The sequence below is a fragment of the Pipistrellus hanaki genome, assembly GCF_964339955.1.
Source record: "Pipistrellus hanaki genome assembly, chromosome: X".
NCBI classification, from domain to species: domain Eukaryota; kingdom Metazoa; phylum Chordata; class Mammalia; order Chiroptera; family Vespertilionidae; genus Pipistrellus; species Pipistrellus hanaki.
This window is the reverse complement of record NC_140524.1, coordinates 99,831,065-99,853,176: the sequence shown is the minus strand read 5'-3', so window position 1 is coordinate 99,853,176 and position 22,112 is coordinate 99,831,065. Positions and strand designations below refer to the sequence as shown.

At 43.9% G+C, this 22,112-nt stretch overlaps 1 protein-coding gene across 11 annotated transcripts; it reads left to right on the top strand.

Annotated features, from left to right (window-relative positions):
• Positions 1 to 1,495: 1,495 nt before the first annotated feature.
• TCEANC (transcription elongation factor A N-terminal and central domain containing) lies at positions 1,496 to 12,862 on the top strand. 11 transcript variants are annotated; one of them, XM_084869883.1, is made up of 6 exons: positions 1,503 to 1,561; positions 3,070 to 3,404; positions 3,806 to 3,924; positions 4,283 to 4,335; positions 6,670 to 6,790; positions 10,991 to 12,862. In XM_084869883.1, the coding sequence occupies exon 6, from the start codon at positions 10,999 to 11,001 to the stop codon at positions 12,055 to 12,057; it is 1,059 nt and encodes a 352-aa protein (XP_084726009.1). In that variant the 5' UTR covers positions 1,503 to 1,561; positions 3,070 to 3,404; positions 3,806 to 3,924; positions 4,283 to 4,335; positions 6,670 to 6,790; positions 10,991 to 10,998; the 3' UTR covers positions 12,058 to 12,862. The 11 variants fall into 11 exon arrangements, with proteins under 11 accessions (XP_084726000.1, XP_084726005.1, XP_084726009.1 ...); XM_084869881.1 differs by having other exon boundaries at positions 4,283 to 4,358; positions 6,740 to 6,790; XM_084869882.1 differs by lacking the exon at positions 6,670 to 6,790.
• Positions 12,863 to 22,112: the final 9,250 nt, after the last annotated feature.

Genomic DNA, 22,112 nt, shown 5'->3' with positions numbered 1-22,112 from the left:
TGAGTGGAGTTGGCATCCTTTCATCCCATTTTTTTTTGTACTTTTCCTATATTTTTCTGATTAAATGGAATTTTGAAGCATCCCCAGTAACCAAGTAGTATAAATATTGTTTCATTGCCTCTAAATTTCCATCCTGTGAGCTATACCAAGAAGTTATTAAAGCCAGACTTGCTTAGCCCTTCACATGTGTTTCTCTTTGCTGTTTCAAACTACACCTGAGCTGAGGGAAGGGTGAGCTTTGAATGGGATAAGTAACTGAATTTTTTTACATTAGGTTAAAATGGCTTTTAGTAACCTAAAAACTAAGATGATTTCTTTTTTTAAATATCTTATTGATTTTTTTTTACAGAGAGGAAGGGAGAGAGATAGAGAGTTGGAAACATCAATGAGAGAGAAACATCAATCAGCTGCCTCCTGCACACCCCCCACTGGGGATGTGCCCACAACCAAGGTAAATGCCCTTGACCGGAATCGAACCTGGGACCCATCAGTCCGCAGGCCGACGCTCTATCCACTGAGCCAAACTGGTCAGAGCTAAGATGATTTCTTTATACTTGAAAGTAATTGGAAAAGCCTTAAGATCCAGCCGTAGAGGAGCCATAGGAAAGGGGAATGGTGAGAGAAAAATGTTTCTTCTTCCATTCACCCTACAGAGCCCAGCCTGTGCAATAAAATCGATTTACAGATGTCTCACTTTGTTCTTGTGATAGAAACAATCTTATAGCAATCAACTTTTGAAACTAAAGTTTCTTAGGTTACATCCAGAAGGACCTGCAGTATTTCAACAGTTTTTTTTTTAAACTGACTTTCTGCTGCTCTTCTTTATATTTTAATTTTTTTCCTAATTGCAGCCTTAGTCTTGGTCTTGTCTTCCCTTCTTCTAGGTAAGGTTTATTGCATTGCTCCGTCTTAGAATTGCCCTGCTTCCTGACAGCATGCAACCTAGAGCAAGCCCCTGCTTCCTTGAACCCTCCCCCAAATTGTCTTATAGGAGGGGTCAGCAAAGAAGGGAGCCACATTCTCTAGTTGTGCCATCGCTTTGGTTTTATTGAACCTTTGCAGGGAAGATGTGCACAGGGATATGTGCGGGATGGTCATGGCTACATAATGAACGTCTACTCCTTTCGCATTAGCTGGTGCATGCTAGGGGTGCATTAAATACTCCTGGAATTCATCTCTGCGTTAAATGGGTAATTAACATTTTGTCCAAAGTTTTAAATTAAATCGATATTTAGCTGAGCACTGTCTTGACTGGAAGCAGCAATGGAACATTGCAGGGTAGTTCCACAAATTGCTGCTGAAAAGCAATACCCGCACTCGTTTTTCCAACCCGGGCCCCACGCTGCACTGTTGGCCCTGGGCCAGCCGCCTCCTACCCGCCCGGGCCGCTGATCGCTGTGCGCAGGCGCCATTTCCCTAGTACGCAAGCGCTGACTCCGGGCTGTGTTTTCCAGTCCTCGGGCTTTGATTGGCTGAACCTCGGTGGCCCCGCCCTGGGAACCGGAAGTTCACTTTAGACTCGGAGGCCACGGAGGGCTCCGCGCTCAGCCGGCTCTTCAGGGTGAGCCACGCCCGGGGAGTCCGGGTGCGCGGGCGGGGCAGGCCCGCACGTTCCTTTGTCCCCTCCGCCCCCGGGGTGGCAGATCCCTCGGGGCCGCCCCTGCTTGCGTTGGGTGCCAGGCTGTCACCCCAGAACGGTTTGCTGCAGGCTTTGCTTGTCGTTGCACCCCACCCGCTGGAATCCTAACCCGGGCCAGAGCCGGCCCTTGGGTGGTCCCTTCCATTCATTCACTGGCCCTGCACCTTTGCTGGGGAGGCCCCTAGCGCAGTACTGACAGTTCAGAAACCAAGAAGCCCCCAAGGACATTGGGCATGTCTCTCCCTAGGAAGGGGCTCCCTGTGTAGCTGGATGAAATCTTAGATCTAAAGTTCTCAGCAGATCTAAGTTACTGCTAATCTGTAAACTTTTGGAAAATTTTCTCTGGCCTTTCACTCTTTGGGGCTTAGGCCAAATGCGTGCACCTGCACCTACTGTAGTTACCAATGGCAAGCTCTTATATGCATACTCTTCCTGGCGTTGTATACATCTGTTTTTGGTATGTATTCAGAAACTAGAGGTGTAGGTGTGTATCTAAGCATTATCTGTATTAGCATATGTTTTAGAACTGATATCCAACATGGTAGCCACCAGCTACATAGGCAATTGAGTACTTGAAATGTGCCTGGTCTGAATTGAGTTCTGCAGTAAATATAAAACAGCGAAGTTTTTGAGAATTAGTATGAAAAATATAAAGTAGCTCAATCGTTTTTTTAACATCACATGTTAAAGTAGCAGTATTTTTGGATAAACTGGGTTAAGTAAAATGTATTATTCATTTCACCTGTCTGGGGTTTTTTAATTATTATTGATTTTAGAGAGGAAGGGAGAGGGAGAGAGAGCTAGAAACATCGATGATGAGAGATAATAATTGATCAGCTGCCTCCCTCAAGCCCCACATTGCAAGGACCCAGCCTGTAACCAGGCATGTGCCGTGACCTCCGGGTTCATAGGCCGATGCTCAATCACTGAGCAACGCCAGCTGGGCTCACCTGTCTGTTTAACATGGCTGCTAGACAATTTTAAATCCTATCTGTGGCTTGCATTATGTTTCTATTGGACAGCAATGTTCTAGAAAGGGGTCAGCAAACTGGGACCTGCAGCTGAGTCCAGCCTGCCTGCTTTTGGAAAAAAGATTGGTTGGAGCAAAGCCACGCTCATTCATTCAGGCACTGGCAATGCTGTTGTTTGTGCTGCAAGCGCAGCAGAGTTTGAGTCGTGCATACTGAGATCGGACAGCCTGCGAGGCCTAAAATATCTGTTGTTTGGCCTTTTAAAGAAAAAGTTTGCCAACCCCCTGTTCTAGAACAGTGCCTGGTATTACGGTAGCTATATGTAAAGCTCTTCATTGTAGTCCTGTGTAATTGCACTCAGGCTTACTGTATGACACAGTAGTTCTAAGGACGTTATAAGGACTATGTCGTTTAATTCTCTTATTAATCCTAGGATGTTGGATTTCCCCCATTTTGTAGATGAGGAAAATGAGGCACAGAATGGTCATGAAGCTTACCCAGCAGGCTCAACACACCTCACTTCCGGGAACTGTGCCTTCTTGAACCTCCTTATCCCACATGGCTTGACTCCTGGACCCCACTTGATTAGCCTGCAGTAGACACCATGTTTCTTTTTGTTTTTAACTAGAATTCTGTTGATTATTTTATTTATTTATTTATTTATTTATTCATTCATTCATTCATTTTAAACCGTGTTATTAATTTTCACCTGTGGATATTTTCCTATTGATTTTTTAGAGAGAGTGGAAGGGAAGGGGAAGAGTCAGAGGGAGGGGCTCGAGCCTGCAACCGAGGTATGTGCCCCTGACCAGAATCGAACCCAGGATCCATAAGTCCTCAGGCCAACGTTCTTCCCACTGAGCCAAAACAGCTAGGGCTGTTAATGATTTTTTTATACTAAAATTGAGATGAGATTAGTCTCTTGTGGAAGAAGCTGAGGGGCCCTGGGTACGTGGGTACAAGCAGGTGAGCTGTATGAAAAGAGTGAAGCTCACAAGCAGAGGGGTCAGAGCCTCCTGAATGTAACAAAAAGCATTTGTTGAGGAATTCTGAGCATTGGCCAGGGGTTTGGCCGGTGTGTGTCAGGAAGTGAAACACATCATTCTTAGGGTCTTGCAGGGGAGGCAGACAATAAAGAAAATTTAATGTGATAAGCAGCATGAAAAAATCTGCAAATACCTGATGTTTTTAACAGGTTTCCTCATCTGTAAGATAGAGAGAAGCCTGTATCCCTTATTGTGAGGATGGAGATGACATGAGTGAACGGCAGGTGGAATTGCTCAGTAAATATGCATTGCCTTCGGCTGCTACGTGGTAAGAGAAAATGAATACGGGAATTGGGTGCACCCTGGCACCTAAAACAGGGCTGTCACCACGTGTAATTTATAGAGAATGTTCTCGATTCTTTGTGCCCAGCAGGTGTTTTCAATATTTCCTGATTTAATGGGGCTCATCTAGAAAAAGCGCAGTCAGAGAGTTTCCCTGCGTTCAGTCTAGGAGCAGGACGGGGTGTTGATAGCAGCGACCCTGGGACGTTCCTGCTGCGGGCGGGGGTTATGCCTGTGCAGTGGCGGCAGCTCTGGTTTCAATCAGAATCGCTGGAGAGCTGACAGAATCCCCAGGCCTGCCTTCGGAGATTCTAATTCATTACGATATCATTCTATCCCACAAGGGCCTGGCGTTGATGTGTTTGCTGCTGACTTTCTCCAGATGGTTCAGATTTGAGTGAGGATTGAGAACTGCTCATGGTGAGTGATGCAGGCCAAGCTCAGGGAGCTGCTGGAGCAAAGGCCCGGAGCTGGGAAGCTGGCTGTCCTTCGGTGGGTCAGCTGGGCACGGGGAGGGCTTAGGGGGGCTAGAAGGGGGGTTTTCGTAACCTGGCCAAGGACCTTGGTTCCATCCTGAGAGCAGAAGGGAATCCCTGAGGGGCTCTAAGCGGGAGAAGGAGGGGATATCTTGGTAAGATATGTTCAACCTTTCTAATGCCGCGGCCCTTTATACCAGTGTTTTTCAACCTTTTTGGGGCAAAGGCACACTTGTTTCATGAAAAAAATCACGAGGCACACCACTATTAGAAAATGTTAAAAAATTTAACTCTGTGCCTATATTGACTATATATAAAGTAATTCTCTTGAATAGGAATCAAATAAACACAAAGAAAGTATTTTATAATTAGTTTATTATGAAATATTAAGTAAACAAAATAGTGAAAAATTATAAAATTCTTGTCTTGTCTGCACCTACGGCACACCAGGCAACATCTCGCGGCACACTAGTGTGCCGCGAAACAGCGGTTGAAAAACGCTGCTTTATACAGCTCCTCCCGTTATGGTGACCCCAACCATAAAATTGTTTTCGTTGCTACTTTATAACTGTCATTTTGCTACTGTTATGAATAGTAATGTAAATATGTGTTTTCCGATGGTCTTAGGCTCTACAGCAGCGGTTCTCAACCTGTGGGTCGCAACTGTAGAGCCTAAGACCATCGTTAAGTCGCGACCCACAGGGTCACCTAAGACCAGTGTTCGGCAAATTCATTAGTCAACAGAGCCAAATAGCAACAGTACGACGATTGAAATTTCTCTTGAGAGCCAAATGTTTTAAACTTAAACTTCTTCTAACGCCACTTCAAAATAGACTCACCCAGGCCATGGTATTTTGTGGAAGAGCCACACTCAAGGGGCCAAAGAGCCGCATACGGCTTGTGAGCTGCAGTTTGCTGACCATGGCCCTAGGGTAATAAGTGCTTTATATTCACCTGATTGTCTGGGGGAGGGGGAATCGGGGGAGTAGAAAGTTTGACAGGATTTAAATATTGTTAAAAAGATGGAGAACCCTAGCCAGTTTGGCTCAGTAGATAGAGTGTCAGCCTTCGGACTGAAGGGTTCCAGGGTCGATTCCAGTCAGGGGCACATGCCCAGGCTGCAGTCTGGAACCCTAGTAGAGGGCCAAGAGGAGGCAGCAGATCAATGATTCTCTCTCATTATTTATGTTTCTGTCTCTCTTACCCTCTGTCTTCCTCTCTGAAATCAATAAAAAATACATTTAAAAAAAATGGAGAATGGAAAACAGTATGGCAGATCCTTGAAAAATTAAAAATAGAATTACCAGGTGATCCAGCAATTCCAATTCTGGGTATACACCCAAAGAATTGAAAGCAGGGCCTCGAATAGGTATTTGTACCCCCCTGTGTTCATAGCATCTCTATTCACAAGAGCCAAAAGGTGGAGGCAACCCAAGTATCTATCAGTAAATAAATGGCTAAGCAAAATGTGGCCTCTGTACTCAATGGAATATTTTTCAGCCTTAAAAAGGAAAGAAATCCTGGCACATGCTGCAACATGGATCAACCTTGATGATATTATGCTAAGTGAAATAAGCCAGTCATAAAAAGACAAATACTGTATGATTCACCTTATATGAGGTATATAAAGTAGTGAAATTCCTAGATATAGGAAGTAGAATGATGGTTTCCCAGAGCTGCAGGGAAGGGGGAGAGAAAGGAATGGGGAGTTAGTGTTTAAGGGCACAGAGTTTGTTTTGCAAGATGAAGAAAAGGTTCCGGAGGTTGGTTGTATAATACAACACTGAATGCACTTAACACCTCTGAACTGGAAACTCTAAACGGGTTAAGATGGTACATTTTGTGGTCTGTAATTTACCACAATTAAAAATAGAAAATGAATAAATATGGAGGAGAGCTAAATAGAGAGACATATGGAACGAAGAGCAAAGTGCCTACAAATGAATGCATTCACTTCTGTAGGTTTATGTGAGTAAGGGACAAGTTTTGCTGGGATGCCAGACTATGCTCTCATGGCACTGATGCCCTGAAGCTGCAGTTGAATTCCCCTTGAGAGTCTCCTTGAGATTCTGACCCTTTGTTGAGAAATTCTGACCTGAGTTAAATATTACCTAATTGCCATGAGGGCACTGTAGACCTGTCTCTTATTAACCACCTTGCTAACCTCCAGCTAATTTCCATCCTGATTTCTTTGGTGTTCATGCATATAGAGTGAATATAGAAGGCAGGCAGGATGAATATTTCTTCTTGCTTAGGAAACTTTCCAGCAAGTGGGGGAGGGCTTGAGACCTCATCATCATGACGTGGCTGCTTGACTTCCTCCAGATCCCAAGGTGTCAGGCGGACAGTTTTGAGACAAATATCCAACAATTGAGGGTGTGTATTTTTTATTTTTCTGAGCTGTATTGCCTGTTATTTGTTTACTGAGCCCTTGCTTTTGGGGAAAGTGGAATCTTAAAAAAGGAAAAGTAGTGGCCGTGAAGTATTGAATGGGTAATTAGAAAAATAGGCACTTAAGATCCTAAATTGATGGCCCATTTCATGACTATTAAATGACTGGGGGGAAAAAACACACACACAAAACTGCCAAGGTTGTCTACATTCTGGTGGTAAAAATGCAAGACTCGGGAATCTTGAACAGGGAAACACCAGAAGGAACCTCATAGTTGTGGGCAAGAGTACTTAATGTTTTAAAGGGTACTTAATTCTTATATTTGGTGGTAAAGTTTGAGGGGAGAGTCAACTGTTAGGATCAGGGTAGACTCCTGAGGAAACTATGAATGCTAATCTGAATGCAAAGCCATGTTGATGGAGCATCTTCAAAGTATTCCAATTCCAGAGGGAAGGTTGGTTGGCCCACTTACATGGCCAATTTTCAGTAGACACATATATATTTTTAAAATATTTTTCAAAATATATTTATTTATTGATTTCAGAGAGAAAGGGAGAGGGAGAGAGAGATAGAAACATCCATGATGAGAGAGAATCATTGATTGGTTGCCTCCTGCACACCCCTATTGGGGAATAGAGCCTGAAACCCAGGCATGTGCCCTGACCAGGGATCTAACCGTAACCTCCTGGTTCATAGGTCGACACTCAACCACTGAGCCACCCCAACAGGGCTAGACACATATCTTAAATGTATAGAGAGTTTATCGTGAAATTATATTTGACTAATAACTTTTGTGATTATGAAAATAATACATAGTCGTCATAGAAAACACGAAAAGAGGAAGAGAACAAACAAAATCACCTAAATCTTGCCTTTGAGAAAATCCCAGTCTAAAATTTTGTGTATATATTTTCAGCCTTTTCACATGTGAGTTTTAAGTAAAATTTGGTTCAGAGTCTATATGTTGTTTTTAAATAACAGCTTTATTCAGATATAATTTATGTACAATTTCCCTATTTGGCATATACACCTCAGTGTACAAGATGAAAAGCATTCTAGAGGTTGGTTGCACAACACAGGATGTACTCAACATTACTGAACTCACCACTTGAAATGGGTTAAGAAGGTTAATTATAATGATATGTGTGGGTTTTAGTATATAGACGGTTGCACAACTTTGTCACCACAATCACCTTTAGAGAAGATTTTTCCACCTACCCCAAGAAAAATACCATTAACAGCCACTCCCCTTCTCATTCCACCCACTGTTGCCCCCAGCCCCCAGCTCTAGCCAACCACCAGTTTCCTTTGTGTCTCTATGAATTTGTCTATTCTGGACATTTCGTACAAATGGAACCATACAAGATGTGGTCCTCTGTGCCTTTAACAGCGTAGTGTTTTCAAGGGTCATCCATATTGTAGTGTGTATCAGAATCTCATTTCTTTTTCATATATTTTTATTGATTTCAGAGAGGAAGTGAGAGAGAGATGGAGACAGAGACAGAGAAACAACAATTGTAACAGAAAATCATTGATTGGCAGCCTCCTGCACATTCCACACTGGGAATTGAGCTCACAACCTGAGCATGTGCCCTGACCAGGATTTGAACTGTAACCTTCTGGTTCATAGGTGGACGCTCAACCAGTGAGCCATACCAGCCAGGCAGAATCTCATTTCTTTGTATTGCCAAATATAATTCCATTATATGGATGTACTACATTTTGTGTATTCATCCATCAGTTGATGGACATTTGGGTTGTTCCTACTCTTTGTTATGAATCACTAGAGGCCCAGTGCATGGAATTCGTGCACAGGTAGGGTCCCTAGCGACTGCTGGCTGCTGGCTGAGGCCTCCCTTCCTGTGGTTGACCAGTTGGTCCTGCCTGATCAGGGGGTCCAATCATGGCCAGAGCCAGCAGGGGCGGGGGATCTGCTGGTGGTTGGTGGGCTGGCCCCACGCTCTGGTCAAACTCCTGGTCGAGGGGACAATTTGCATATTAGGCTTTTATTGTGTAGGATGCTGCAATGAACATTCATATTTAACCATTTGGGACCTTCTCGTTGCTTAGTTTGAAGAAAATTATTAGATATCCAGCCTCCACATCTCTCATTTCCTTAAAGTAATTTATAGAAGTAGATTTGCTGTCCAAAAGGACATTACATGTCACAGCACTTGTCAGATGGTTTCTAGGAAGACTACATTCATTCTCTGTAATCGCTTCAGTGTTATTAGTCTGTGTATGTTCAGTGATGGTCATTTAATACCAATTGCTATAAAATAGTAATCCATGAATTTTTTTATTGATTTGTTCTTACAGAGAGGAAGGGAGAGAGATAGGTGTTTCTCTCTCATCAATGTTTCTAACTCTATCAGCTGCCTCCTGCATGCCCCCTACTGGGGATTGAGCCTGCAACCAAGGTACATGCCCTTGACCGGAATTGAACTGAGGCCCTTTAGTCTGTGGGCCGACACTCTATCCACTGAGCCAAACCAGTCAGGGAGGAGTCCATGAATTTTTTAAAAGACAGGGTCCCTGCCTTCAAGGTGCTTATGTTCACATCTAGCCAAATAGGCAGATCTACGTAGATCCACAAGTGTCATGTAGGCAAGATGGTGTACATTATGTGGAGACAAACATAGACTGGTGAGGTAGAGTACACATTTGCCTGCCCAGGATGAGATTCACTCAGATATAATCAGCAAGCAACTTTTTACACCTAAAAGTAAAAAAAAAAAAAAAAAAAAAAAAAAGAGCCAAAACCGATTTGGCTCAGTGGATAGAGCGTAGGTCTGCGGACTGAAAGGTCCCAGGTTCGATTCCGGTCAAGGGCATGTACCCTGGTTGTGGGCACATCCCCTGTAGGGGGTGTGCAGGAGGCAGCTGGTCGATGTTTCTCTCTCATCGATGTTTCTAACTCTCTGTCCCTCTCTCTTCCTCTCTGTAAAAAATCAATAAAATATATTTTTTAAAATAATATTAATAAATAAAAGTAAAAAAAAAAAAAAAAGAAAGAAAGAAAGAAAAGAAAAGAAAAAAGTTAACAGAGCCTAACTCCAGCCTAAGGACCAGTTAGTCCAATGTCATAAATCCTATGGATCGCTTACTCTAAACCAGTGGTCGGTAAACTCATTAGTCACCAGAGCCAAATATCAACAGTATGATAGAAATTTCTTTGGAGAGCCACATTTTTTAACCTTAAACTATATAGGTAGGTATATTGTTATTAACTTAATTAGGGTACTCCTAAGCTGGCCTTTGCTAAAAACTCAAGGGGTCAAAGAGCCGCATGTGGCTCCCGAGCCACAGTTTGCCAAACACTGGTCTAAACCTTTACCCGTTGTTCAGAAGACTCAGATGTCAGCACAGGGGGGCCCATCAGACCTGGCTCTGGCTTCCTCCCCACCTGTGCTAGCTCATGACTTCTTTAGATTCTTTAGGACATCTTTTTCCCTGTTTCTCATTTTGTTATATTCAGAAAAGTACCATGTAAAGATTATAAAATTAGCCTGGCCGCCATGGCTCAGTGGTTGAGCGTCGACCTATGAACCAGGAGGTCACGGTTCGATTCCTGGTCAGGGCACAAGCCCAGGTTGTGGGCTCAACCCCCCCAGTGTGGGGCATGCAGGAGGCAGCCAATCAGTGATTCTCATCATCGATGTTTCTGTCTTTCTCACTCTCCCTTCCTCTCTGAAATCAATACAAATATTTTTTTAATTTCTAAAAAGAAAAAATTATAAAATGAGCAAGTAGTTCCCTTATTCAGCTGAATATGGAAAGAAGTTTCCAGACTTGCTCAGTCGTACCCTGTTGATGTTGACACTGGCATGATTTCATCCCCAGCATGACCTCCAGGTTCCATGCACAGGAAGTGACAAATCTTGATTCGGGAAGCTCACTGATTTGTAAAATTAGAGGTGGCCGAAAGTTATAGCAGATCTTTCCGCAGCCATTCATGCAGAAGCTGTTTACAGTGCTGCTTTAAGAAAAACAAACAACTGAAAATCAAACTTTTTAAACTAAACCATGCCACGCTGCAGATCCCTTTTTCTAACATGCCACACCCATTTTTATTACCCAACTCCTTTAGCAAACACCACATAGGTCACTGGCAGAAAGTGCCACGCTACTATCAGGGAGCTGTGATTGGCAAACACAAATGGAAAACTCTCTTTTCTTTGCAGCTGTGAAAATGTCTGCCTGGGCCCAGCTAGCTGCCAGAGCTTCCCTTATTGAGAAACTGGTGTCTGAAGGGAACTTTGAGGAGCTTGGCAACCACCTGACGGAGCTAGAGACTCTGCATGTGACCAAGGAGCATCTCCCGCAGACAGATGTGGTCAGGGCTGTGTACCGTGTCCTCAAAAGCTGCCCCAACGTGACTTTGAAGAAGAAAGCCAAGCATCTGCTGTCAAAATGGAAAGTTGCGTATCAGGAACCTTCTTTCAAACCCAGGGACAGCCCCACATCCTTCCCTGAGGGTGGAGAGGCCAAAACTTCAGGACTTTCTTATGGCTCACGTCCAGATGAGACAGTGGAAGGCCCCGGTTCTGATTCTCTGCCATCTTCCCAAGATGCTATAGCAAAAGCCATTGCAATGATTGTGCCTGAAAATAGCCCTAGTGAAATGGAACGTAAGGAAGAGCATGGCAAGGGTGGCGACCCTCAATCCACTGACCAGAGATCAAGTGAGTTGCCACATCCCGCAGTGCCCGTGAGAACGAAATGCACAGAGCTTCTGTATGAAGCTTTAGCTAGCTCTTCCACAGATGAGCCCAAAGCCGAGCTGTGGCAGAACTTTGCAAGAGAGATTGAAGAGCACGTGTTCACCCTGTATCCAAAGAACCTCAAAAGATATAAAAGTTGTATCAGAAGCAAAGTGGCCAATCTGAAGAACCCCAAAAATTCTCACTTGCAACAAGACTTGCTCTCTGGGACCATGTCGCCAAGGGAGTTTGCCGAAATGACCGTCATGGACATGGCAAGCAAGGAGTTGAAACAGCTGAGAGCTTTGTACACGGAGTCTGGCATCCAGGAGCATTGCCTTCCGCAAGTGATGGAGGGCACCCAGACGGAGAAAATCAAATGCAGGCGCTGTGAGAAGTTCAATTGCAAGGTCACTGTGATTGACAGAGGAGCACTGTTCCTCCCGAGTTGGGTGCGGAATTCAACCCCAGATGAACAAATGATGACCTATGTAATCTGTAATGAATGTGGCGAACAGTGGTACCATAGCAACTGGGTGTGCTTGTAATTGTAAATAAGTGCTCTGGGCCTGGCCCATATCCTAAGTGTATATAGATTTTGCCAGGAAATGATATTAGACTAATAACTTGACGATTATGAAAATCAGGAAAGAGTAAGAGGACAAACAAAAATCACCTAAATCTTGCCATTCAGGAAATCCCAGTCTAAAATGTTGTGTATCTATTTTGGGCCTTTTCACGTGTGATTTTTTAGTAAAGTATGACTTTTTAAATAACAGCTTTATTCAGTTGGTTGGGCATCTTCTTGGATTCCCTGCCAGGGCACTTGCCCGGGTTGTGGCTCTGTCCCTGGTAGGGGGCATGCATGCAGGAAGCAGCCAATTGATGTTTCACTCTCACATCGATGTGTCTCTTTCCCTCTCCCTCCCTTTGTCTCCCTTTTCACGGCTCTCTCAAAATTAATAAAATTATTTTTTTAAAGTAAAATAAATAAAGGTTCTGAACAACAGATAACTGGAGTGAAACTTTTTATTTATATCACCCTTTTATGCTTGTTTTTAAAACCCTATACAATCCTAAGAAGCCCAGTTGGTCTGGCTCGGTAGTTTAGTATCAACCTATGAACCCGTAAGTCAGTCAGGGCACATGTCCAGGTTTCAGGCTCGGTCATACAGGAGGCAGCCGAACAATGATTCTCTCTCATCATTGATGTTTCTATCTCTCCCCTGCCCTCTCTGAAATCAATAAAAAATATATTTTAAAAAATAATAGAAAGTCGTTTGCTGAAGTCCACACCATTATCACTAAAAGTTGATCCTGTCCAAAATAGTTTGAGAAGCACTACTTGAGCAATAGTCCAGTAGTTATCAACAGTGGCTGCATATTGGAATCACAGGGGAACTTTGAAACTCCACCGAAGCTAAGAGCCAACCCTAGACCAGTGGTTGGCAAACTCAATAGTCAACAGAGCCAAATATCAGCAGGACAACGATTGAAATTTCTTTGGAGAGCCACATTTTTTAAAACTGAAACTTCTGATGCCACTTCTTCAAAATAGACTCACCCAGGCTGTGGTATTTTGTGGAAGAGCCACACTCAAGGGGCCAAAGAGCCACATGTGGCTCACAAGCCGAAGTTTGCTGACCACGGCTCTAGAACAATCACATTTGAATCTGTGGGCAGCAACCCAGGTATCAACATTTCCTTTTTAATTTCTTTTTCTAAATATGTTCTATTGATTTTTAGAGAGAAGAAAGGAGAGGGATCGAGAGAGAAAAACATCAATAGGGTGCCTCTTGCACGCCCCTACTGGGAATCGAGGCTGCAACCCAGGCATGTGCCCTGACCGGAAATGGCACCAGTGACCTCTTGGTTCCTGGGATGATGCTCAACCTCTGAGCCACACGGGCCAGGCTCCTTTTTAATTTCTCAAGTTATTTTGAGACGCTGTCAGAGTTGAGAACTGCTCATACCTAGGCTCTCACTTGACCCTTTCACGGCTCTAAGCAAAGACTGTTGTTCTGTATACTTTATAGGTGATGAAACAGGTCCAAGAGGGGCTGTGACTTGCCCAAGCTACACACCACAGATAGCCCAACTCGAGCTGCTCCCATATTTTCTTCCTCCAAATTCACTGTAAGCAACTGCTTCAATATGACTTTTTTTTTTTAATCCTCAACCAAAGAACATGTTTTTCATTGCATTATATAGAGAGAGGAAAGTAGAGGGAGAGAGAAACATCAATCGGTTGCCTCCCATATGCACCACCACCAGGCATCAAACTCACAACCCAGGTATGTGCCCTGACCAGGCATCAAATCTGCAGCCCTTCTGTGCAGTAAACGATGCTCCAACCAACTGAGCCGCCCCAGCCAGGTTACTTTGACTTCTGAGAAATGTGTTCCCAGATTTGCAGGACTAAATGAATAGTGCCTTTAGGCTCTAACATTGTGTAACTGGAGCTTTGTTATTTTCCCCTCTCTTTTCTCAGTTTACAGGTCTCCCTTAAGCCATGAAAGTTACCCTAAAACCCTACAGTGTTTTATTTTGAGTCCTTGATTCGTTGAAGGAGTTATGGGGTTTTTTTCTTTGCAAAGTTCTCCAGGTGTGTAAACTCTTCAACCATGACATGTAGTTTCTGATGCTAGGGAGTCTTCATGTTCTCAAGGGCATGTGTTTTAGGTCTGTATGGGGAGGACATAGTGTTACAGAAAACCGGAGAAGAACCAAGCAATACTTAGAGAGATGGAGTTACATTTATTATACGCGGGTCCAGAGGAAAATGTCTCTCAAATTCTGGGCCCTAACATGCAGGAACTTTCCCTATTGATATGTTTTTACCTTCTGTGTCTCCCAAATAGAGGGTATTTCCGGCCCCTTTTGCAAGTTCTTAAAGAGCCCGTATGTGCTGGGCCTTGAGACCTCAACCAGAGGCCTGGCCTAGCACCGGCACTGATAACCTTGTCTGGGGAAGGTGTAATGGCCTCTCTGAAGTGGGAGTAGTCTTATTTTCCTTATTATTTAAGCAAGCGAGCATTTACAGAAGCCAAATAGCAGGGTTAAAATTTCAAACAGCAGTTTTTATATAAGATGGATGCTTCAGACAAGCACCTGGGAGGCTGCAAATTAGACTGAAAAAGACAGATTAACCTGAGAAAGCCAGTTTATTACCACTTGCTACATGATACAGAAGAAACTCAGTGATTAGGAACTCAAAAGGATGGTTAGAACTTGGGCTTATATGGCATTTTAACAACAAGAAATTTGTAGATAAGACAAAGGAAAGTAAATCTAAGGAGAACCTATTGGGAGGTAGTGGTGATTTAGTCGTTTGTTTGGTAGTCTCAGTGCCATCTCGACTCCAGCGATAAGGTTGTTACCCGCTTCCTGGTACAGAATTCGTGAGGGGAATTTCTGTTCTGCTTTCAGGGAGAGCAGGAAGCTCATCCTGTGTCTGCTTTTTCTCATTTGCTTTCAGATCAGAATGATCCTTCTATCAGGATGGCATATCCTGGGGTGGCATACTCTGAACCCCTCTAGGTCTGAAGTTCCACATCTTTTTAAAAATACATATATATATTATTGATTTTTTTTTTTTACAGAGGGGAAGGTAGAGGGATAGAGAGTTAGAAACATTGATGAGAGAGAAGCATCCATCAGCCGCCACCTGCACACCTCCTACATCTACTTACGTAAAAACAGGAGTTAGTCAGAGGAAGGCCATTGCTTCAGCCTTTGACTCTCCCAGAAGTTCTCTAAAAGATGAATTGAAAAGGAAAGGACTTCTTTGAGGCCTGGCAAGCAGTGTTTAAGCAAGTGGTGTAATTGTTTAAACACAACCAGCCTTCTGTGTGGTGGCAGCTGATTTTTTTCTCTCTTAAACATTCATAGAGGCCATGCTGGTGTGGCTCAATGGTTTAGCACTGACCCCATGAACCAGGAGGTCACGGTTTGATTCCCGGTCAGGGCATGTGTCCAGGTTGCAGGCTCGACCCCACAGTGTGGGGCGTGCAGGAGGCAGCCGATCTATGATTCTCATCACTAATGTTTCTCTCTTTCCCTCGCCCTTCCTCTCTCTCTGAAATCAATAAAACATACTTTATTTTTAAAATGTATTTTATTGATTTTTTTATAGAGAGGAAGGGAGAGGGATAGAGAGTTAGAAACATTGATGAGAGAGAAATATTAAAGCTGCCAATTGCACGCCCAAGATGCATGCCCTTGATCAGAATAGAACCTGGGACCTTTCATTTAAAAAATATATATATATATTATTGGCTTTTTACAGAGAGGAAGAGAGAGGGATAGACAGAAACATCAATGAGAGAGAATCAATGGTCAGCTGCCTCTTGCACACCCCCTAATGGGGATGTGCCCGCAACCATGGTACATGCCCTTGACCGGAATCGAACCGGGGACCTTTCAGTCCACAGGTCGACGCTCTATCCACTGAGCCAAACTGGTTTCGGCAATAAAACATGCTTTAAAATAAATATACATGTAGTGTTAATTGTAATAGCTTCAACAAGTTTACTTCTGAAAAATAAAAAAAGAGTACAAGTTTACTGCTGAGTTATCTGCCAACCAGATGACCTACACATTTTCATAAGTTCTTTTTTCCTAACTTGTTTAGCTTGCTCTGCCAGACCCTGAAGGCCGCAGCCCACGTACAGTTTACCTGCCTCACAGACAGAATTCCCCCAAAGGTGCTCAGCACTAAAATACCTTTGTGTTTCAAATGGTTTTGAAGAAATCGCTTGAAACCATCGAGTGTGAATTCTGTTTTGGTCCCTTTTTTCCCTGTGACTTCCCAGAATTGCTTATTGTGATGTGGCATATTAGGCTTTTAAAGAGAAACTTGCAAAGTCACCTCAAACTTCAAGTTTCACAAAGCGTGGTTTCATGTGACTTGGAATGGTCTGAAAGATTATTCAGTGGGTATGAAAGAGCACAGAACGTGTAACCCAAGTGTGATTAGTTCGTGGCACTCTGCTTTTTGGTTAGGGTTTGTTTTTAGTGTGTGTGTTTGGGGTTTGGGGATTTTTTTTGTGGGTAGTTTTTATTTATACTGGAATTTTGCAACCTCAATTTGCAGACAAAAACACCTGAAATGGAAATTCCTTTACTCTCCAAGACATAAAAATCTGGCTAGTCTTCCCCATTTTGTATTAACTGTGTTAGTGACTTTTGCAACTGGAGTAGGGAAAATAGTAATCTGGGTTTTTGCTTTAAATAGCATTATGTTTTCTAAGCATAGGTTAGCATTTTTTCACATCCTATATCTTATTCCCTGAAAATAGAGGTGTTGGTTTTTTAAATGTGTTTGTTTTTATTGATCCTCACCAGAGGCTATTTTCCCATTGATTTTTAGGGAGATTGGAAGAGAGAGAGAAAGAGAGAAGCATAGGAGAAACATGTCAATTGGTTGCCTCCTGCATGAGTCCCAACCAGGGTCAGAACTGGGGAGAAGCCTACAACCAAGGTATGTGCCCTTGACTGGAACCCTACCTGGGACCCTTTGGTCTGCAGGCTGCACTCTATCCACTGAGCCAAACTGGCCAGGGCAAAGGTGTTTTTTGTTTCTTTAAACAGCTTGTGGGGTAAAGGATCATTTATTTAAAGTCATTTTTATTGGAAAAGGACCTAAGACTGGAAGGTGCCTGTCAAAGATGAGGCACAGCAAGGGTCCACAGTCTGAGGCGTTGTCACAGGGAGAGGGGGAAAGGTACAGTTAAGGGCCATCAAATTCATGATAAGGACTCGGTCATGATAAGGACTTTGGGGTTTTTCCAAGCTTGAAGGGAAGCCATGGAAACTAAGGAGTTGGTGGTGATAAGATGTGAATGACCTTTCGGAAGGATCCCTGTGGCTTCTGTGCTAAGTTAAATGGGGAGAAAAGCAAGGGTGGATGCAGGCACACCAGTTGAGTGGCCATACCAGTGGTCCACATTTCATATACCTGGCTTCAAACACAAGGACACAAAGACAGCTCTCCCTGTATCCTGTATGGTTGACAAAGTCCTTGATAATGGGGCTCAGGACATGCTAGCCCAAAATAGTTTAAGCTGAAGGAATTCGAGAAATGGCAGGTGCAGGAAGGACTCTCTGATCTCCCCATTCTCCCCGGAGGCAGGTCATAGGACCCACAAGTGAGAGGTGCCCACCCCACACCCAAGGAAAAGACCATTCTATGTCTACAGATGGAAACATGATGAGACGAACCAGAATGAACAGGCCGCACTAGTTTCCCTCAGATCACTACCATTGACTCATAACCCTTGTTCTATCACATTTTCTCATGACTTTCCACTCTTCATCAAACCAAGTAGAAAAACACTCCTGTTGAACTGTTTGAGTATTTATTTCCTTATAAAAGCTACTGTGTCATGTAAAACTTATGCTCCATAAATGTGTACGCTTTCCTCTTGTTAATTTGTCTTTTGTTGTAGAGTCCCAGCCAGGAATCTGGACGGGTAGAAGAAAAATGATTTTTTTTCCGCCCATACATTGGCAATATTGCAAATGGATGCTTCATAAAATACAACCAACCCCAACTTCCCTACTTATGGCCCATAATAAGAAATAACAAACAGCCGAAACCGGTTTGGCTCAGTGGTAGAGCGTCGGTCTGCAGACTGAAAGGTCCCAGGTTCGATTCCGGTCAGGGGCATGTATAATATATTGGTTGCGGGCACATCCCCGGTGGGGGGTGTGCAGGAGGCAGCTGGTTGATGTTTCTCATCGACGTTTCTAGCTCTCTATCTCTCTCCCTTCCTCTCTGTAAAATATCAATAAAATATATATATTTTTTTAAAAAAGAAGAAATAACAAACAGCACAGAAACTCTGCCCCATGCAAGGATAGCCTGGGTCCTGGTTGCCATGGTTATGAGGAGTAGCTCTGCACTCGGCACAAACAGCGGTTGTTATACCTGAATGCAGAAAGGCTCTCTTCATGGATTTTCCCACATCACTCTCCTTTTGTCCATGTCACTTCTTTCAAATCAAAACGTGGTACAATGGCAGCTCTGTCTCTTCCCCAGCCCTTCCTGGGATCAGAGGCTCCTTTCATTCCCCATTTCCATTTCCAAGGACCAGCCAGGAAGCCCGCGGCTGGCAGCGCTCCACTGCCTCTGCCAGGCCTGGCCCTTCATCTCTCAGGTCAGATTGCTTTGTTATTTATAACTTACCAGTAAATGCAAAACATTTGACTCAAATATTTTTCTGTCTCTCAGACCTGTTTACTGTAAGGGCCTCGATTATAGAAGGCACCTTCTTTCTTTATTTAATTTTAGAAGGCACCTTCTTGCTTTCAGAAGAGCCCACAGCCTGAAGGGAGAACCCATGACCACTTCATATAATCTCATTTGCAATGTTGTTTAAAATTAGGTTTCCAGAGATGTCACTGTGTTACCAGAAAGGCTGTACAGTAACCATGGCACATTGTGCAAGGAGATGACAAGACATCGTTCCAGGCCTCAGGACCCACGGATGCAGGTAGAGCGCCAATGCCATGCAGCTAGTAGTCATTTTCCATTTTAAGAGGCCGAAGAGGCAGGGGTACAGGCATCTAAGGCAGTGGTCGGCAAACTCATTAGTCAACAGAGCCAAATATCAACAGTACAACCATTGACATTTCTTTTGAGAGCCAGAAACCAACTTCTGCACACGGACCATGAAGTTTCAATCTCACTGGCCCCTTGAATGTGGCTCTTCCACAAAATACCATGGCCTGGGAGAGTCTATGTTGAAGAAGTGGTGTTAGAAGAAGTTTAAGTTTAAAAAATTGGGCTCTCAAAAGAAATTTCAATTGTTGTACTGTTGATATTTGGCTCTGGTGACTAATGAGTTTGCCGACCACTGGTCTAAGGGAATCAAGGAGGGCTTCACAGAGGCTGTGACCCTTCAGGCAAATCTTGAGGTTAGCCATCCACTCAGAGGAAGGGCAAAGGATGTTCTATCACCATATGCACTAGATTCCTGGCACTTTACATATTGTACAGCATCTCATTTAATCTTCACCACCACCCTGCCAGCATTTTATTTTTTATTTTTAAAATATATATTTATTGATTTCAGAGAGGAAAGGAGAGAGAGAGAGAGAGAGAGAGAGAGAGATCAATGATGAGAGAGAATCATTGATCAACTGCCTCCTGCACACTTCCTACTGGGGATTGAGCCAGCAACCCCGGCCTGTGTGCTGACGAGGGAATTGAACTGTGACCTCCTGGTTCATAGGTTGATGCTCAACCTATGAACTGGCCTGGCATTTAAGTGGATTTTGATATTTAAAAATGAGACAGAGGCTAGAGGGTGTGGAGGTTTCTTTGGGGGTATGAAAATGTTCAGAAATTGATTGTGATAATGGTTGCACAACTCTGTGAATAAACACCACTGAATTGATTGCTTTGAGTGGGTGAATGGTATGGTCTGTAAAGCTATTATGAAAAAAATCAGCCCGGCCGGCATGGCTCAGTGGTTGAGCATCAACCTATGAACCAGGAGGTCACGGTTCCATTCCCTGTCAGGGCACATGCCCAGGTTGCAGGCTTGAGCCCCGGTGGGGCCGTATAAGAGGCAGCCGATTGTTCAATGATTCTCATCACTGATGTTTCTATCTCTCCCTCTTCTCCCCTCTCAATAAAAATGTGTGAAAAAAAATCAAGTGAACTGAGAGAATTGGAGACAGAATCTCTATTGGATATTTATCTAGTGAGTCATTCTGAACCTTTCTGTACAATTCAGTGTCCAGCTTCCCTCATACCTATAACGGAGCACGACACCAGCCTTCCTCAAAGGGGCTTCCAGCAGGTGCCCGCCAGAACCACTGACAGATGAAGAGGAGCCACTGGCGGCCAGGCAGCGTGCTGGGCTCTGGCCTTGGCGTTGCTGTGTAGAAAGCCCTTCCTCATTCAGTCACACATCCAACAGGGCCAAAGCTTCCATCGCAATCATTGCTCCCCATTTCTCTGTTTCTTCCCCATTTCTCAAGCCACAGATTTGAGCTGCGCTGACAATGACATCAAGCCCCTGGAATGAAAAGCTTCTAGAATCAACCCAGAGCAGTTGCGACCTATGCCCCTGGTTAAATCTGTGCTCAGAAAGGAAACTGCAGCCGAAACCGGTTTGGCTCAGCGGTAGAGCGTCGGTCTGCGGACTGAAGGTCCCGGGTTCGATTCCGGTCAGGGGCATGTACATTGGTTGTGGGCACATCCCCGGTGGGGGGTGTGCAGGAGGCAGCTGGTCGATGTTTCTCTCTCATCGACATTTCTAGCTCTCTATCCCTCTCTCCTCCTCTCTGTAAAAAATCAATAAAATATATTTAAAAGAAAAAAAAAAAAAAGGAAACTGCAGATCAAACCAGCCCTGCACTCTCGCTATTCGCAGTGAGGCCCTGGGGAATCCACAGTATCAGCATCACCGGGGAGTAAATACAGAAACCAGGGTCTCATCCCAAACTATTGACTCTGAATCGCCCTTGTCACGAAGCCCTCTGTGAGTCCTACCCATGGTCCGGTTTGCAAAATGCTGTCCTGTCCACAGCAGTTGGACCTGCGAACTCTGCCTCCCACTTACCCTGTAGATGCAATCCCGAGTTCCCAGCTAGCGCAGCTCTCTCCACTGGTCTGGGTCACAACCATCTCCATCTTCCATGTTGCTAAATCCGTGGGAGACTTCCCAGCCCTGAAACCTATCAGCAGCATTTACACCCTTGCTTTCTTCTTGAAAACCTGTTTTCATGTGGCTTGCAGCAGGTCACTGGCCTCCTTGCTGGTCATTGACTGTGCCAGGCACACACCTGCCACAGGACCTTTGCACTGGCTGTTGCTTCTGCCTTGAATGCTCTTATCCCAGATTCCCAATGACTTCATTTAGCTCTTTCAAGCCCTAGCTCAGATGTCACCTTGGGCAGTGATGCCTTCCCTAAGTACCCTTTCTGATTTAAAAATATATATATTTTATTGATTTTTTACAGAGAGGAAGAGAGAGGGATAGAAAGTTAGAAACATCGATGAGAGAGAATCATCAATCAGCTGCCTCGTGCACCCCCCACACTGGGGATGGGCCCTCAACCAAGGTACATGCCCTTGACTGGAATGGAACCTGGGACCTTTCAGTCTGCAGGCCAGCACTTTATCCATTGAGCCAAACCAGTTTTCGGCTGATTTTTTTTTTAATAGAGCTTATTCACTATTTGGATACAATGCTTTACTTATTTTGTTACTTGTCCGTTTCCCACCCCCTCCCTTCACTAAATTGTAAACTCCATAGGGTTAGGGATTCTTGTCTTCTTAGTTCACAGCTTATCCCCAGCCCCTAGCACAGTTCCTGTCACATGGAAAGCCTTCAACAAATATTTGCTGAATGATGCACTTAAGAAAACCAGAATAGCCAGAAAGATGACATATCAATACAAACGGACATTTCTGTAAAGAATTAAAAAGCAGTTTAGAGGGAGTCATCGTAGTTCACAACAGGCAAAACCATTTGAGTGTGGAAAGAATGGAGACTTGGAACAGAGAAAACATGTTGTTCCCAGAATATTTTCGAGCTTTTCTTTCCCATGTAGTCTCTTAGTGAGCATCAGATACAGAATCTCAGGC